The 18,749-nt window shown below is 38.0% G+C and overlaps 1 protein-coding gene across 1 annotated transcript in view; it reads left to right on the top strand.

The window, feature by feature from the left end:
* The window catches only part of KLF12 (Kruppel-like factor 12), a 507,200-nt gene that overhangs the window by 190,822 nt on the left and 297,629 nt on the right, over positions 1-18,749 (top strand). The window contains exon 3 of the mRNA XM_011972015.1: positions 12,898-12,987. Within this exon, the coding sequence (XP_011827405.1) occupies positions 12,898-12,987 (90 nt within the window). The remainder of the gene's footprint in view (positions 1-12,897; positions 12,988-18,749) is intronic.

An 18,749-nucleotide genomic window follows, 5' to 3' on the forward strand; every position in this document is an offset into this window, starting at 1 on the left:
CTCCCTTCTCTCCCTTCTCTCCCTTCCCTCCCTTCCCTCCCTTCCATCCCTTCCTTCCCTTCCTTTCCTTCCTTTCTTTCACAGGGCCTCTCTCTGTTGCCCAGGCTGGAGTGCAGTGGAACAATTACGGGTCATAGCATCCACCTCCCAGGCTCAAGTGATCATTTCACTTCAACCTAATTAGCTGGGACTATAGGTGCACACCACCATGCCCATCTAGTTTTTTTAATTGTTATTTTTTATAGAGATGAGGTCTTGCTATGTTGCCAGGGGTGGTCTGAAACTCCTGGGCTCAAGCAATCCTCCTGCCTTGGCCTCTCAAAGTGCTGGGATTACAGATGTGACCCAGCATGCCTGGCCAAAAGGAAGGTTCTTTTCTAATGAGTTCATAGAATCAGTAATTACAAAATAGTGGTTCTGAATTGGGCTGCTTTACTCCCTCTCCTCTGCAACATTTGGCAATTTCTGAAGGCATTTTTGATGGTTAAAACTGAGGAGATGTTTCAGGGATGTAGTGGCAGAAGCCAAGGATGCTGCTGAGCATCCTGCAATGTACAGGACAGCCCCGGCAACAAAGACTTATCTGGTGTAAATGCACGTAGTACAGATGTTAGGAAGCCCTGGTCTAAAAGAATATCTGAGTTACAACAATGGACTTCCTCAAATGTACTCTCTCTATTGGCAACATTTGTTTTAGCCATATTCAGCATCAAATAGCAAAAGAGGGTAATAGAAAGTTCCTGGGTATAGTAAGTTATTCAGTTATTCAAAATTATACTGTTTCTATTTTTATGGGTCATGCTTATTAAGAGGCTGACAGGAAGTAACAAGGCCTGAGTAAATGCTGTGCAGTTATATAATTCCTTAATTTGAAAGTATATTCCAAATTTTTATTGAATGAATTTTGTTTCCTTTATGACTTTATTGTGGTATGTTTTAGAATTGGAGAAATACTCCAGAAAGGAAAAAAGAATGCTGGATTTAATTTATTTATGTACACACCTGCACATCCTACGGAAATTCCAAGAAGAGACAAGCATGGTTAGTAAAATGTGGAAAAGCAGGTGAGGAAAGAACATCGTCAAGGGGATGACAGGAACATGTGTAATGGCATAGAGGTATTGGTATTGCTGACTTCATATTGCCCTAAATGCAAGCTAATTTTGAAATTTAGCAACTTATTTCTTATGTAGTTCTTTTGATTTCCTCAAGTAATCTTGAAAGTTTTCCAGGGCTCAAATTACAGGCCACTTTGTAGATAACTTCTCCAGTAATCTGTTTGTTAAATATGTTCGGTAATAAATGTCTTTCTCTTAAACAGTATATTTCTGGATAATCACATAAAGGAGAACCAGTAAAACTTTTTATTTAGCACTGTGTCAAATATAGAATTTGCTTGGTAGGAAGCACTATCAGACCCTTCATGGTTGTCTTTAGTAGTCAGAAAACATTAGATGTCCTCATTAGGATGAAGGGACTTGTATTTCTGTGTGATCGGTGTGTACATCGTCACAGTTTTAAACATAAAATAATTCATTGCTGCCACTTACCTTAATTATATATTAATGTATTCCACAATTATGTATTAATTGTGTGGGTTTGTTTTCTGTCAATTCCTGTCATCATTTACGAAAAACAACTCTTAACATATCTGTTTTAGTTATATAATAGTTTTATAAAGAATGTAACACAAAACTTAGTGGTTTCTGCAAAGAGTCAAAGAAAATCAGGTCAGTACATCCATTCTAAAAATCAGTTTGGGAAGAATAAGTGAAATACTACTATTACTAATTATAATTATTTAAGTATTACTTATTAACATTTGTAAAAGACTTATTATGTGCTAAGCACTTTATATACATTGTCCCTTTGAAGTCTTAAAAAAATTATGTGAAGCAGTAATTTATCAGCATTTTACAGATAAGAAAACTGAAACCAGAAGAAAGTCTCGTATACCTGGACTTATATACGTAGTAGAGACTAAACCAGGAAGTCTGATTATCAGGCCCACTCTCCGAGGCAATGTCCTATTCTAACTTGTACTCTGTGCAGTAATGAAAATGTACAGAAGAACGTGTAGACATGAAAGTGTACTCAAAAAGGTAAAAGATAACGTAGTCAGAATTCTTGGGGGATATTTGGGTGAAATGAGTTATTTAACAGCATTGTCAGTAAAAATGTCAGATGAATACAGTAATTGGATTATATGTAAAATTTAATATAACTAAAGACATCATTTGGAAAATCTGGAAAAATCATAAATGGGAAGTGGATATCCTTGAAAAATTGATAGATTATATATTGGGCCAAGCATATGCATTTAGCCATTTGACTGCCAACTAAGAAATGTCTTTCTTCTCTACATTGTGAGCATCCAGAGTGTTGGTGGGAAAAGAGAGGAAAGGCATGGCCATTCTTGTTAGGTGTCTGACATGACTGTCCAGACAATGTATACTGCTGCAACCTAGTTAATATTGTAATAATCTTTTAGTCCTAACTACTTTTGTTATACTTTGTAATAACATGGCAAACACTACATCATGCTTTTATGTGCTTTGATAACCTTTCTCGGATGAAGTAAAAATCTAAAGATCATTTTTTCTGACTTACTTTTTTTTGAAAACATACATTCCATTAGAAACCAATACCATGCTCAAGGTTTTCAGAGGAAGATAAAATTAAATATAAGCACAAAGTTTTAACTAAATATTTAAATTAGAAATATGTGAAGAGAATGAATGTAGAGTCTTAGAAAAAGACAAAACCGGGCCAGGCACGGTGACTCATGCCTGTAATCCCAGCACTTTGGGAGGCTGAGGTGGGCAGATCACGAGGTCAGGAGATCAAGACCATCCTGGCTAACATGGTGAAACCCCGTCTCTACTAAAAATACAAAAAATTAGCCGGGCGTGGTGGCAGGTGCCTGTAGTTCCAGCTACTCTGGAGGCTGAGGCAGGAGAATCCTGTGAACCCAGGAGGTGGAGCTGAAATTGCGCCACTGCACCATAGCCTGGGCGACAGAGTGAGACTCCCTCTCAAAAAAAAAAAAAAAAAAAAAAGAAAAGAAAAAAACAAAATCTAATTTACTTGTTTAGCAGTGTGCACATTTTTCTGGCTGCCAAAAAAAATTTAAGATTGCTTGCTCTTTTTTGTTTTCATTACAAGGGTCACATTTTAAAAACTTAACTTGGATTTTTACTTTTCGGGTACATTCTTTCATTATCCCCAACTCATCAGCGCTATTTTTTTCAGGCTATGCAGGAGATAAACACTCAGTGATCTGTGTTGTAGAAAGTTAATCCATTTTGGGTTTGATAAGGAGCAACTTGAAATCATTGTACACAAGAAAAGGTGGAAATTTGGGTCAATAATTATTTCCTTTGTTTCCCACAGAAAATAAATGACTTAATACTTGATAGTAATCTTCATTTTCTCTTGACGCAAAAGACCAGTGGTGTTATTTCATTACATACTCCAGTGTTCTGAATGTTTTTTTCATTACTATTCAACTTTTCATAAAGGGAAATGACCAATGAATATGTTCATGTACAGTACTCAAACTTCTACTTCAGCAAATAGCAATTTGTATTTTGTTTTTTGGTTTTGATAACCATGAGTTTGTAGAATAAAATGGTAGTCAATTTTTTTAAAAAAATGTGGCTAATCAGAGGATTGGTTGATAGCATTTTTTTTTTTAAGCAAACTTGTATTTCCATGTTTGGATACATTTGACTTTATTAGTCTCTTTTACGTGATTCGAACCTGCACAGCTTAAGAGAGATCTTTCCCTCTGTGTAACAGATTTTAGGTAAACAAAATATATTGAAATTGAATACTACACCCAGATATTCATGTATCCCAGGGATATAGGAGAAATGTGACATGGTTTTCTTTTCCTATTTGGTTTCCTGTCTTAACCTTAGTGGAAAATCTAGAAAAATCTTTGTTATTCTTGACACTCTTCTCCTTGCTCTTTCTTACCACCAGCACTTCCTTCATCTCAGTCATCAAAGGCTGTACAGCTATGAACTGTCTCTCAAATATTTTTCCTCCTCTTTCTTCCCACTGCCACACCACCTCTTCCCCTGTCCTGTTGTGATGGTCTGTGAGCTGGCTGCACTTTCTTTTGTATCACATCAGACATCTTTGTAAGTCAGCTTCCGAATTGCTTCTAGTCCTGTCTTTCTATAAACAATGCTTAAACATTAGCTTATGCTTAATAAGCCTTCATGACTCCTCATCACCTGTTATGTGATGCCCATACATGTTTCTTCCTCTTTTACATCAAGCTCTCTTAAGGCAGAAAGCCTTTCTGTCTTGTGCACTTGCACCCCTACCAAGTAGCATCCAACAGGCATTACAGAAACAGTTTTGAAGAAATGAATTACCATAACATATAAGAAGCTTGATATGGCTTGGCTCTGTGTCCCCACTCAAATCTCATGTCAAATTTTAACCTGGGGTCCTGGTGGGAGGTGATTGGATCATGGAGGCAGTTTCTAATGATTTAGCACCACTGCCCTACTGCTGTCTTGTGAGTGAGTTCTCAGGAGACTGGTTGTTTGAAAGTGTGTAGCAACTCCCCCTTTGCTCTCTTCCTCCTGCTTCAGCCATGTAAGACATGCCTCCTTCCTCTCTGCCTTCTGACATGATTGTAAGTTTCCTGAGGCCTCCCCAGCTGTGCTTCATGTACAGCCTGTAGAACTGTGAGTCAGTTAAACCTCATTTCTTTATAAATTACCTGGTATCTGGTAGTTCTTTAGAGCAATGCGAGAAGGGACTGATACAACCCTTCATGACCTGACTCCAGGTTACCTTTCTAGTCTTATCTCTAGTTACTTCTCCAATGAACATTATGTTTTAGCCATGCCAAATTCTGTTTTATTATTCACCAATATGGGGAATTTCATATCTCTTAAGATTTTGCCAATTCTCATCCCATCTGTCAACAACAAGCTTATCTCCTAGATCCTGGAGAATGATTGGATCTTATATTTTTTCATTAGTCCAACAAATATTTATTTATTTAATGGTGTAAGTTTCAAGTCTAGGATAGGAGTACTGTTACAAACAAAAAGAGAACCCTCTGTCCTCCTGGAACTTACGTTCTAATGTAATGGCACCTAAAGAGTCTGTCAGGTAGTGGTGAATACTGTGAGTGAATAGAATGCACACAGTTCTGGAAGGAGGAGCATTTTTGATATGGTCAAGCCTGAGCAGAATGGCAGACAATGGGGTTAGGGAAGTGGTTAGAGGCACCTGCTGTAGGTCAGGGCAAGAACTTCAGAATGAGCTTGGAGCTCTCCTCTCCATTGTATATGGGATCAGTTTGCCTTTGCCTTGCTGCTTCCACCTCAACCGTGGTGCTTGGTCTCTTGATATATTAGGAGCCTGAAACCCACTAGGCAGAGTTGCTTGCACAGTTCTAGGCTTACACAGCTTTGTAGCAGTGCCAAAGTACCCTGTGCGTTGAGGATCTCTATCCCTGGAAGCAATGAAAAATTGATTGTCATCCTGAAGTTAGACTCATTATCGTTTTCATAATCTTGGACAGATTATATAATCTCTTCAAACTTTAATAATTTTCTTGTCTAAAATAGCCGTAGTAAAAGAAAAAAAAAGTTGATGTGCGATTAAATGACTGGAATGAAACTCCACAAAACTTTCTCTTTTTTGCTCACTGGTATATCCTAAATAACTGGAACAGTGGCTGGCCCTAAATAAGTATATTGTGAATGAATCAATGTATGAATGAATGATGCAATGAATGTAAAGCACATGAAAGAACCCCTGTTACATGTGTTCAATAAATGTTATTGTTGTTATAACTATTATAATTTGTAAAATTAGGGAGCCTCGTGAGGATATTGCGGTTGTATTGCAAATGTACTTCTTGATCGTCTGTGAGGCCTGTGTGCTGCATTGGCACTTCTGCCCAGGCTCTTGGTGCCTGGCTTCTGTGTCTAAGCATGTGCCCAGGGAAGGAAGCCCAGCATCATGGACTGGAGCACCTGGCCAACTTTCTGATTTCTCTCTGCTCCTGTTTCCTAGCTCTGGGCTGTTGGGGGTAGGTCCTGAGAATTAGTTTCTGCTAGCCTCATCTCCCAGAAAGGATCTTGCTTCTGGCTTCCTTTTCCAGGACTGAAGTCAATTTTCATCTTTACCTGACATCAAACCTACTTGTAAGTCCATCTCTACCCTAATACTTGCCTCCACATGTCGGATCTCTCCTCATAATGTTAATACCTCTTCAGCTGAACTGAAGTTTTGTCCTCCTTCTCTAGGGTTTGGTTGTTGGTGGGTTAATACTTCTCTTACCCTGATATTTTCATGCTTTCTGACCACTACTTTTATCCATGGTTCATGACTGTGGTGCAGATGGAATGGAATGATGGGCACAGGAGAGGCTCTTGTTGCATATTTAAGGAAATATTTAGCCAACTCACAACCCCCAAGTGTGTGCAGCTTTTCAGAGTATGAATGACAGAAATACTTTTCTATTATAATTTGTGTAAATGCTGGGATGAAAAGTGTTATTCAGAAGCTCAGATGTCATTTTAACTATCCTCTGCCCAGGAAAGTAGGCGTGCATCTGTTGTAATTCTTAAAAATGTATTGAGGCCTTTGGAAATGCCAGTAGTAAATTTTGGCTCCCAGTTTGGATTGGATTGGTTGCCCTTTTGAAAAGCATCCATTTGCAACTTGAATAAGAACATCTGCTTTTCATGGCTAGTTCAGCAACTATCACTAATAGGAAATTTTTTTTAAATATTAGTGTATAACTGCACATTGTTGTGATAGCTTAGCACTTTACCAACATAGGAAACAGGCTGATCATTGCTATCAGGAAATTAAAAATTGCTGCATTACACAGACAGACTAGTCCTTAGGAGAGATACTGTTCTATGTGCTTCAATGTGAGGTTTTTAATGGAAGGATTCTGTTTTTGAAACTGAAGACAAATATTTCAGAATAATGTAATTTGGGTCATTGAAACATATGGGGGATTTCAGTTGAGAGTCCCAATAGGCCTATGGTTTTGGCTCTTATTTTTGTTAATAAACTACAGTTATTGACATTGTTATCCATTCTCCCAGTATGCAAAAGAATGTAAGATGAGAGGCTGGGCTAGAATGGCAAAGTCTGTGTTTGAAGGGATGCTTATTTTGTCCCACTTCTGGTACTTTGATTAGTTATATGCCCTCTATGAAGCTGAGTTGTCAGCGTGAGGATATGTGAGTAGAGAAAAGGATGTTTTTACACTTAGCCATTATAAATTAAATGTAATGCTGAGAGGCGTCTGTCCTGAGTGTAAAATGTAGAAGGTGAAGTTACTGTTTCATAGAAGTACATGAAACCATTGTGAAAATACTGAGTGAGCCGCCAAAGACAAGAATATTTTTTAAAAGCTGGGTAGCAGATGAAGTTACTTGCTAAATTAATTATGAGATATTGCTAGGATAGAAACATATAATCTCATCAAGTTAAGAAAATATGTGGAAAACTTGACTTAAAGGGAAAAAAATATTAATAGCTTTGAAATAGCTTTGAAACCAGAGCCTTGATTCTCCAAATCGTTGCTACTCACCAGTGACTACAAGTTTCACATTTAGTTCCATAACTAAGTTAGCTTAGCTCAGGGAGGAGCTGTTACTGAGATTCCAGAGTGTCTGTGTTGGGACCTTCAATAAGGTGTTCATGTTTTTTTTTCTATTATATTAGGAGTGTGTATTCATATAGAGAAAGGTAAGTGAGTGGACAGGTAGGTACATAGAGTATGGTGGTTAAGACTGCTGGCTTGGGGTCAGACTCATTGGTTTTCAGCACAGCTGTATTGCTTACTAATTGTGTGACCTTGGACAATTTAACCTTCTTGTGTCTCAGATGCCTCAACATAAGATAATACAGCATCAATCTCTTGGGTTGCGGTGAGGATTAGATGAGCAGCTATATGCACAACTCTTAGTACATGGTCTGGCTCACAGTAAATATGCAAATATCTGTATTATTTTTGTTACCAAGATAATGATAAAATGATTGTTGTTTCATGCCACTGTGTGATTTGTTGCATAGCAGTAGACAACTGAAATAATTACCTAAACATTATCTCAGTCTATTAGGTTTGTTAACACTTACCCAGAGAGAGGGAGGAATTCACTGATTTGCTTGTATGTGAGCACACGTTTTGCAGTTAGTTGTTAACCTATTAGTGGAACTGGCACATCTGCAGAAGGGCTTGAAAAAAATTGCTGTTGTTATTGGTGTTTGTTGTTGTTAGGGTAGAGGTGAGATCAGTTGGCTTCTCTAAGAAATCTTTTTTATGCAAACCCCTAATTGCCCTGCAATCTGATTCTGATATTTTTTCTATAGGAAGAGGTACCCACAGGATGTTACTTTTAACCAGCTGGCACTCTTGCATTGTAAACCTTTAAGAATCTGCTATGCCATCCTGGTGGCTCATGCCTGTATTCCCAGCACTTTGGGAGACCAAGGCAGATGAATCACTTGAGGCCAGGAGTTCAAGACCAGCCTGGCCAACATGGTGAAGCCCCGTCTCTACAAAAAATAGAAAAAGTTAGGCGTGGTGGCGCATGACTGTAATCCCAACTGCTCAGGACACTGAGGCACAAGAATCACCTGAACCTGGGAGGCAGAGGTTGCAGTAAGCTGAGATCATGCCACTGCACTCTAGCCTGGGTGACAGAGTGAGACTCTGTCTTAAAAAAAAAAAAAAAAAAAAAAGATTCTGCTATGAAAGTCTACCAAGCAACTTGATGTGGTGAATCTTGACTGTTCATATGTCCCTTACATCACTGTCTAGCATAATGTGGACGTGGGGCAGGGTGACATATTCTTATTTCTCATCACCTGTACCTGAATATGAAGATTTAAAGTGGATGCATATTTAAATAAATATATCATATATCCTGTATCTAGAAAGAGCAAAACAGACACCAGCAGTTATTTTTGACTAATGACAGGAACCTTGTTTAAAATCTTAGAACTGTTGAGTATTGACTAGCTAGCTCCTTATCACTCCAGTTGTGCAAAATGAGTCAAGGTCAGGAGGAGAGAAAGGAAAAGACCTGCCTTGGGAGGTTAGTGGGGCACATTGTAGGAGTTGACCTGGAAAGTCACCCGTCTTGTATGTTTTTATGAGTTCTGGTCATTGACGATCAGTCCCTTTCCTTGCTGCACATTACATTCAGAATATTTTGAGATGTTGGGATCAATGACTGTTGTGCTTACATGGTTTTTGACAGAGAGAGCGAATGTCAGCTCGACTACTGTGTTGCCAACTCTTCCTTTTTCTTTCTTTTCTTTTGAGGCGGTCTCACTCTGTCACTCAGGCTGGAGTTCAGTGGCACGATCTTGGCTCACAGCAACCTTTGCCTCCCGAGTTCAAATGATTCTCCTGCCTCAGCCTCCTGAGTAGCTGATACTACAGGTGCCCACCACAAAACCTGACGAATTTTTGTAGTTTTTGTAGAGACAAAGCTTTACCATGTTGGCCAGGCTGGTCTCAAACTCCTGAGCTCAAGTTACCTGCCTGCCTCAGCCTCCCAAAGTGCTGTGATTACAAGAGTGAGCCACCACGTCCGGCCGTTGCCAATTCATATTTGGTAAATGGGATATCAAGAGTACCCTTCCCATCCCATGCACATGGAATTGGTCAACAGCCAACAAATTCTATGGATGATTTTTCATTAATTGGTACAATTCACTTGTGAAACAAGTATATAAGCATACATAAAGCATTTCTTGAGGGTTGTGTAACATCAAAATGTTGTAAATATACAAAGATACTACATTACTAAAATTGATGACTGTAATTTTATTTATCTCTTGGGAATCAGTTGAGCTATTGATTCCACAGCAAATGTGTTTTGATTAAGATCATGGCAAGATATGTTTGATAGCAGTTCCAAATTATTAGACTCTATTACATATTTAAAGTCTGTGGTCATCTGGGATTATATGTATCTGATCTTAGCTCTGTGAGATAAAGTTATCAATATTTTGTTTCAAGGACTGTATTGTCAATGCTGTGTAATTACCATGTGTTGTTTAAAAATCACACATCTTCCTAGATAGTTTGGAGCATGCCGTGATACTGAATGCTGTTGTTTATGAGAACTGGGGTTAGATCCGTGAATGCGGAGATGAATATGCTTCACATGTGTTTGCAACAGGCATATATACAGATTGAATCTGCACTAGTTGAAAGAGTTTAACAGTTGAAGCTTAGTTCTCCAGCTGTGAACATTGTTATTTATGGTGTTTATTATAGTTGTGGCAGTGAATGATTCTAGAAAATCATAGATAGATTTCCAGGAAAACTTGATTTCTTAAAAAATCGAGAATGTTTTGTTTTTTTCACTTGTACGTGAAACTAAACTGTACATCTTGACTTTAACACATGTAGAATTATTCAAGAACAATAAAAATTCAAAGAAAAACCATCATGAATATATATTTAATATTTAAATGTGTTAAGTGGAACACAGACCCAGTCAGGTTTTCATGATTTATCAGTTTTTAACTTCAAAGACTCTGGTTAGCTTGCATTTTTTAAACTAATGAGTTTATCAGAGCCAGTGGGGAAGATGGTTAAAGTATATCAGCTGTAAATTAGTACAAAGCACTAAAAGGGACATTAGCCTCTAATCAGATTCTAACAGTTCATTAAATCTGCTTTTCCAGAATCGCTGTCTGTCTTTTCTCCTCTTTTGCTTGGGCCTTCCTTATAAGGCATTTTCTTGCCTTTTCATCTGGGCAAGAACTCCTCCAGGGTAGGAAGCACTATCAGTTCATCCTTCATTGTCTACCAGCCAAACAGCCTACAGGGTGCTTTGTTAAGGTGGATTCCTAGAGCTACTGCCAGACTCCAGAGAGTGGAGGGCTGGCCGGCTGCAGGAAGGCTTTCCTGAGACTGGATGGTGGTAAGCCAAGCTGGCTGCTGCCAACCACGAAGCCAGTGACACGTTAGGAATTGAGATCCCTGCCCCATATGAAAACAACCCACAGGCCTCCATGAAAGGGTTTCAAGTTTAGAACAACTCACCTAAGCTCACCAGTAATATACCAGAGTTCCTTCTACTCTAAATTATCTATTAAGATGTAAAATTCTGAAAAAAAGGGACAACTCAAAAGCAAAAATTTTTTAAAAGTATCCTGCCAGTTTTGAATATATCGAACACTTATAGGGAAATAATATTGACAGTAATTTGTTTTCTTCTTTTTATCACTTAGTAGACTAGGTGGTATAGACTTTTTAAATGCTCATTAACTCCAGAGTAAATTTGCTTTTCCTTGTTGATTCCTTGGAGCAAATATTCATGATAAGAGACTGTAAATTTTATTTCTTGGAACATTTTTCTTAACAAAAAGAAGAGTCAAGAAATATGAGAAGTAGAGTTTCACTGTACTGCACTCTGTTGGTATTACTTGGTAACAAGAACATGTAATTTATGGTTTGTTGAAAGGAGAGTTGTTTTTATTTATTTATTTTTGAGATGGAGTTTCACTCCTGTTCCCCAGGCAGCAGTGCAATGGCGCGATCTCGGCTCACTGCAACCTCCACCTCCCAGGTTCAAGTGATTCTCTCACCTCAGCCTCCCAAGTAGCTTGGATTACAGGTGCCTGCCACCACACCCAGCTAATTTTTGTATTTTTAGTAGAGATGGGATTTCACCGTGTTGGCCAGGCTAGTCTCGAACTCCTGACCTCAGGTGATCCACTCGCCTCAGCGGGGTTACAGGCGTGAGCCACTGTGCCCGGTCTGGTTGTTTTTATTTAACTTGCTATTTTGTAGAAAAGCGACCATATTAAAAGTGAACACTTGAAGATTTAGAAATTATACTCACCTTTTTCACCAGGTAGGCAAAATATTTAGAAACTGATTTTTTTTTCTTAATAAGACCACTTTAGTGTCCTGTGGTTACGTTCTGTAATTAAATAAAAATAACCATTCTAAAATCTCAATCAAATTTAGTTCTGTCAGATTTGTAGTTGAGTCAGTATGTAACAGAGAAATTAGCATTCTAAACATGTTTAAAAATATGAGCCTGATTTGGGCCTTATGCGAGCACTGATGTGTGATTCTGACTCCCTTCCTAGGTGGCTGACTGTAGAAAATCCCCAAGGCAGTGACAATTACATAGAAAATAACCTTGATTTAATCTTTTATAAATGGTGTTTGAAATGTTATTGAGCTACAATATAAATAAGATTTTCTTTTCAAGAGGTGGTAAATTGAGCAAAACATATACCAGAATAAAGACCAAATAATTATTTGTTATTTAGTTCAGCCTAAAAATTCACTCTTAATCTAAGATTTATGTGGGTTGTTTGTAAAGTAGATATTTGGAGGTTGATAGGTTGAAATTTTCATTTGACCAGAATTGCCATGACATAAAAATTAAACTTATGGAATTATCTTACTTTTAAATGATTTAGGCTTTGACTAATACAAGAGTTTATGAATTTTTATGTGATTTTCTCCTTTATGGGTGTCTTTGCACAATACAGTTTCCAGAACTAAGGAAAGAGAAAAACTCTCCTTCTGTTTCCTTCCACTATTGTGAAAGTGTGATGAATTGTTGCAGCCCCATATAAATTAATGTAAGGTTTCCATACTCCAGTTTATTACAGTCTGACCTCCAACCCAGAGGTCAGAGAATCAGACTGATTAATTCAACTGCTTGGTCATTATTTCAAATGAAAGTTCAAAGTAGGGGGATAATTGGTTATGCCGATATTCTCATTTAATTATCTTTATTGTTTAAAAAAATTAGGTTAGCAGTACTAAATGTACTACAATGACGGAAGACTCTCCCAGAGGTCCTCTTTTGAATGCTTTAGAGCTGAATCTTTCTCTCTGCCTTTTATTTTCAGAATATCAACACCTTTGAGAACAGAATGTTAATGCTTGATGGGATGCCGGCAGTCAGAGTCAAAACAGAGCTTCTGGAATCTGAACAAGGGGTAAGCACAAGTTTCCAGCAATGCCCCACTCCTTTTGATGAGAGTGGCATTCTTCTGCAGAGTATCCTGAGGTTTGCAGAGCACTTCTACGGTTTCCCTTGCTTAAGCTTTTCTCTCTCAGGTTAAAACAAACAAACAAACAAATCTGAGATTGTGGTTGATTTGTATCCATTTGCGACTTCAACTGTTATTTCCTTGGAAGGCATAGTGTCCTAAAAGTTGGAAGGCATAGTGACATTATGAGAACCATATGGCTATATCTAAATTAGTAAATGATTTGAAAAGCTAATAAAAATCCAAAGCAAAGAGGAAGTATTAAAAAATCAGGTGGGAATATAACCTTAGTGTCATCATAGTTTGGTTGATTCTAATCAGGAAATGACAAAGTACAGCTGTGAGAATGTTACTGTTTGTTGGATGGGCTTCTCTTTTGACATTTGTACCTGTCCTTTCTTACTGTAGGAGTACTGGGGGATAGTTGATGAGGTCACTGAATTTGAAAAATGTCTTAAATCAAAAGGATTATTTAACAATACATAGCCAAACCAATGAATTAATTTATGGGTACTGAAAATATAAGGACTACGAGTGCATATTTTTTTAAATGACATAGATTTTATAATGAACATTAATGTCTTCACTGGTTTAGTTAAGAGCATAAGAGCAGTATAATTGGTTGCAGCATTGGCAACTTTAAGGGATAAAGCACTGCTCATGTGGCTGAGTGCCTATTGGCTACCTATCTTATTAAACCACCACCACTGAGGCAGCACAGGTGACTGACAGAAGGACATAAATACGTATATAATATTCACCTTATCAGTGTCTCTCTTATTAAAACATCATTACTAAAAATTAGCAATGTTTTGTACTTGAACATTCAAAAGAAATTTTAAATGTGAATAAAATCTCACTGTTAAGAGTATAAAAATCGATGTGGATAAGTGCATCTGGGATCCTACTCAAAGGGTTAGGGTATTGATGTCCCAAAAGGATTTCATAATGAGGACATTCAAGGTTATGGATCCGGATGGTGTATTTAGAGGGTCTCTTCAATAACTTCTGCCTACCTGAGCATCATGTAGCGGAGTGTGTGGCATGTCAATATAATTTATTTCACTGTAAGCCTGTGTTTGAACAGAGCCTTATCGTGGTAGAAGATGTCTTTTCACCTCTGTGTCCTGGGTTGACGTTTTTAGCTCTGAAATGAACTTTATGGAGTATGTCAACCAATAACATGACTCCACGATCCTAGACATGATATAATGACCAACTCATATAGATTCAGCGCAAGACACAGGCAGTAGAGGATCATGAGGGAGCAGACTGTGGCAATTACTAACATTGGTTCAGTATAGACAACCTTTCAGAAAACATCATGTGTTCAACTGAATTTCCTAGCTGGATTCACTACGTTAAATTCTGTATATCTTCCAAACCTTATAGATAGTTTTAACCTTTTTTGATTAACCTAACCATGGGGAGGATTTGTCTTAGTTCTTTAGAGTTCTGTTTTCTTAATTCATTTCTTAATCTAGTTGCATTATCATGAGTTTAATAAAATAAATTTCTGCTCAACTCATATAGAGTCTAGCATCTTATTCAGAAAGGATAGCCTTTTCCCACTGCTCACGGGGAAAAAAAGTGAAAAAGCAGTCTGTATTTCACAATAATTTCTTCAGCTTGAAATAACAGACAATCTGTTCAAACTATGCACGTTGGAGGAAGGCAGAAACTACAGCAAATCAGTTAGAAGCTTAGCCCCGGACCAATGGTCAAAGCCAGAATAGTGGGTTGCTGTCACCAGTCCTGGTAATCTTTAACAATATCCATATAGTTCTTTCCCCTTTATTTTTCGGTTTCAAGGTAAGGTCTACCTGAAAGATTTAAGTGCACAAAAAAACAAAAGCCAGTATTCCCAGCAGTTTTGCAGTGTGAGTAAAAACCCCATGTCACGTTATCATAGAAAGCGTTTTTTTGTCCTTAGATAGGGACATGAAAAGTTGTGGGTTCATAGGTATTGCCTAATGCCTGTTCATGAAAATCAATTTTCCTCTTTGTGAATAGAGCTGATGTTGGTATTTTAGATTGTGCATGTTGAAGGGAAATAGAACTTTATTTTTTTCCTTTTGGGTTTATGTGTACCTCTTAAATATATGACAGATATAATTTCATTCTGTTTTGTAGCAAAGCTTCAGGAGAATCAGCCTGTAGTGTTTAATGAAATGTATGATGATTTAACTCTATTAGAATACAACAATTTTAACACTTTTGTAGTGCTTTAAATCAACTCTTCTTTAAAACAAAATCTGGAATTTTGGTGACTTTCATTTTTGGCCACTTTACTGGGTTTTTCATTGGAGAAGATGTTGTTATATACCATATAATATTCAGAATCTTAGAACTATTTTTAGATAAGGAGAACTAGAATTTTGAATATTTCATGACTTCTTCCTCATTTATGACTTAAAGGCTGGTTGAAGTTTAATTCTTTGTAAGAAAAACACATTAGTGAAATTTCAATAAATAATTACACTCACATGTGCAATTATGGGCATTTGTTTATTTATCTATTTTTACGACATAGGGTTTTACTTGCTATGTTGCCCGGACTGGACTCAAACTCTTGGATTCAAGTGATCTTCCTGCATAAGCCTCTCAAGTAGCTGAGGTTTCAGACATGTGCCACCATACCCAGCTGATTATGGACTTTTGAAAAAGATGAGACATGATAATTAACAATGAACAAAAAGTGATAGAAACTTGTCTGTGTCACAGCAATGAATGAGAAAGCTTGAAGAAAACCTGAAGGTGGTACATTGGTTGGAATGTATAATCACTCTGAAAAACCTAGTTTTGGTACTCTGTCTTTAAGAAATAGATACTAATCTCAATCTTTTGGTGAAGAAAAGCCGGTATTTCTCTCAGGCTGCACACAGCATTTTAAAGATGTGCTACTCTACATGCCCTTGTGTATCGGTGCACCAGGAAGGCATGTAGTTGTTCTCTGCTGTGTGTTATAAAGAGTCCTTTAGGGCTTCTGCTGTCAGCCGGGCTCCGCATGTCTCCCCACCCCTCCAAGGAATTCAGGACCTGAGGAGCACATTTCAGAGGTTAAAGACAGACTGGGAACAGGCCTGCGTCTCTTCTCTGGAAAGTTCTGGCTGCCTTGCCTCATTCTCTTAATGAGATTTATGTTGTGTGTGTGTGGTCATGTGTCTTCAATCAGAGTGTAAACTCCTAGAGGACAAGGACTATTTCTTATATTTCTGGTTTGTATCTCTTATAGTTTCTGGCACATGGTAAATACATTATTTATTCAGCTTTTCTGGGCATTATAATTAGCATGGTGAAAAACATAAAACCAGTCAATAGATAATTGTCAACCTGCTCTATATCATAGGGTTGTTGTGAATGTAAAAATCAAAATTGTAAATATTGGAAATACGTGTTCTCATTGGTGACAGGAGTCCTCATCTTGTAGCCATGTGAACCGGATAGGTGTGGTAGCATATGGGTACCACCTCTGTGTGCCTTCTGTTTGGAGTTCTCTGACTCTTGCATTTTTAGTTAAGTGAAAGCTAGGCAGATGATTATTGCAGTCACCTGAAATGTGACTTTGGTTTTCTTCTTGCTTGTTGGTAACACAGCACATGCTGCTGGCAGTCTCTAGGAAGGGCATGTTCCCTTGGGATACACTTCAGGGGCACAGCAAGGAGTGTTTGAATGACTTTGTCTGTGACTTTGGTGTATGCGCCCTGCTGTTATAAGAGCTTCCCAAATGCTGTTAGTCTTTGGATGTTCTAACATGTTATTAAGCAAAGGACTGAAACAAGAAGAAGAGTATTAAAACTATCACACCCAGCTATAAGGCAGTATATAGAGGATACTGCCCCAAAGATAACTACGTGATTTTATTCCTGGCCCTGCAGTTTACCAGCTTGAATGACATTGGGAAGTTATTTTCTATCTCCAGGCCTTTATGTCCTCATCCATACAATGGAGGTGCTGGAGATGAGGGCTTCGCTGCCAGGTAAAGTCTGTCATTCTGTGATCCTGGTGAGGAGCAAGGGGTGAGACAGAGCCTTTCTATTTATGCATTTAAGAGTCTTACTGCAGTCAAGCTTCCTATGTATGGAAGTGTAAATTCACAGACTTCAAAGTGAGAAAGACCTGAGTTCAGATGGTATTCAGCCTGGTACCAGCTGTGTGGGTCATACTTAGTCTCCTCTAATCCTACTCACCTGGAAGGTGGAATTAACCACCCGTCCTCGCAGGAGCCTGCCTGCCTTTGGTGGGTGCTGAGTCAATATTCCCCTTTAGAAGAAAAACGGGAGAAAAAGGCCCTATTACTTTCATTTATGTTGCTGCAATCCTCATGAGGTATCTAGTAAGATTTCGACATCTGTGTTAATTCATAATTCTCCAAGTAGATACAGGGTAGATCTGAAATTAGAACCCCCTTTTTTTTTTCATTTGAATTTTCATTTAAGCATATCTGGAAGAATGTTTCAAATTCTGATTAGATTTTATGATGTGAAATAATGGAACACAAATAATAATGTCAATAACAGAATAAAAACAGAATATTGGAACCAAAGAAATGAAAATAGTTTATTCTGCCTAATTTTGTGTATTTGAAATTCTTAAAATGTTTTAAAAAGAAAAGATGAACTCTCTAAATAAAAATATTTTTGAAAACTACATAGGTGCAGAGGACTGAGAGGGAGACCTGAAAGCAACATTTCTTAGTCACCCTCACTGTTTATTTCCTAAGTCTGAGGAATCTGCCCCAGGGAAGGAGCTGACCTGAGTGTCTACACTAACTGCAAGGGTGTTGAAGCCATTGGTTATCCTGCCTCTCTTCTCTCCTGTAGAACCAGGTACAGTTCTGATCCGTGGGCCGGTAGAGAAGAGTGGCAATAGTGTGGCAGAAACAGGGAAAGAGATTGGGTGTTTTGCTAATTTTAAGTGCTCTAAGCAGTCAGTAATTGAATGGAAGTCAGACTCCTTTCTGTTATCCTTGGGGAAGAGAGCCTAATGCCTCTTTGCCATAGCCATGTAGCTAGGAGGGGTGCAGGCATTGCTGCAGACAAGTATAGGATCACGTCAATACTCCATGCCTTAACTACCGGGAAATACCCACCTTGTCCAGACCACAGATTCCTGTGCACTCCCTCATTTTAGAGGCAGAACAAAAGAGAATAAGAGAGACTTGGTCTTTTCCCTAGAGGCAGCTTGCAGTAACTTTTAGAAACCATTCTGCAGGACATTAATAACAAAGTGTTGAAGCTATTTCTATATCACAAAGAGCTGACTAGCATCATGAAGCCAGCTGTAATGTAACTTCCTTAAGAGCAGAGCTTATGCTTTTTGTTTCTTGTTATTCCTCATCATCTCAGCACAGGAGCTTATGAATAGGCAGGGCTCAATAAATGGTGATTCATTCATGTGCTATTTGTTGTAAGTGAGAGTGTTTGCCACGCTGTGGAATTGAGAGGATTTGGAGACGGGTGCTTTTTTGAAAAAGACTCCAGTCCTTAGGCTTAATAAAAAAATATAGATGAGTGCGTGTATTGTAGCTGAACCTGAAAATGTGCTATGGAATGTTTACTTAAGGCAGGAAATAAATTACATTAAAATTCAGTAGCATTAAGGGGAAAAAACCCAACAATTAACCTAACTTTTTTCCTCAGCAAACCTATTTAATTTTACACTAACGATCTAGTTTACATCTGTGTGTAAAGGCTTAGTAAGACAGT

The sequence above is a fragment of the Mandrillus leucophaeus genome, unplaced genomic scaffold (assembly GCF_000951045.1).
Source record: "Mandrillus leucophaeus isolate KB7577 unplaced genomic scaffold, Mleu.le_1.0 Scaffold126, whole genome shotgun sequence".
In the NCBI taxonomy this organism is placed as follows: Eukaryota; Metazoa; Chordata; class Mammalia; order Primates; family Cercopithecidae; genus Mandrillus; species Mandrillus leucophaeus.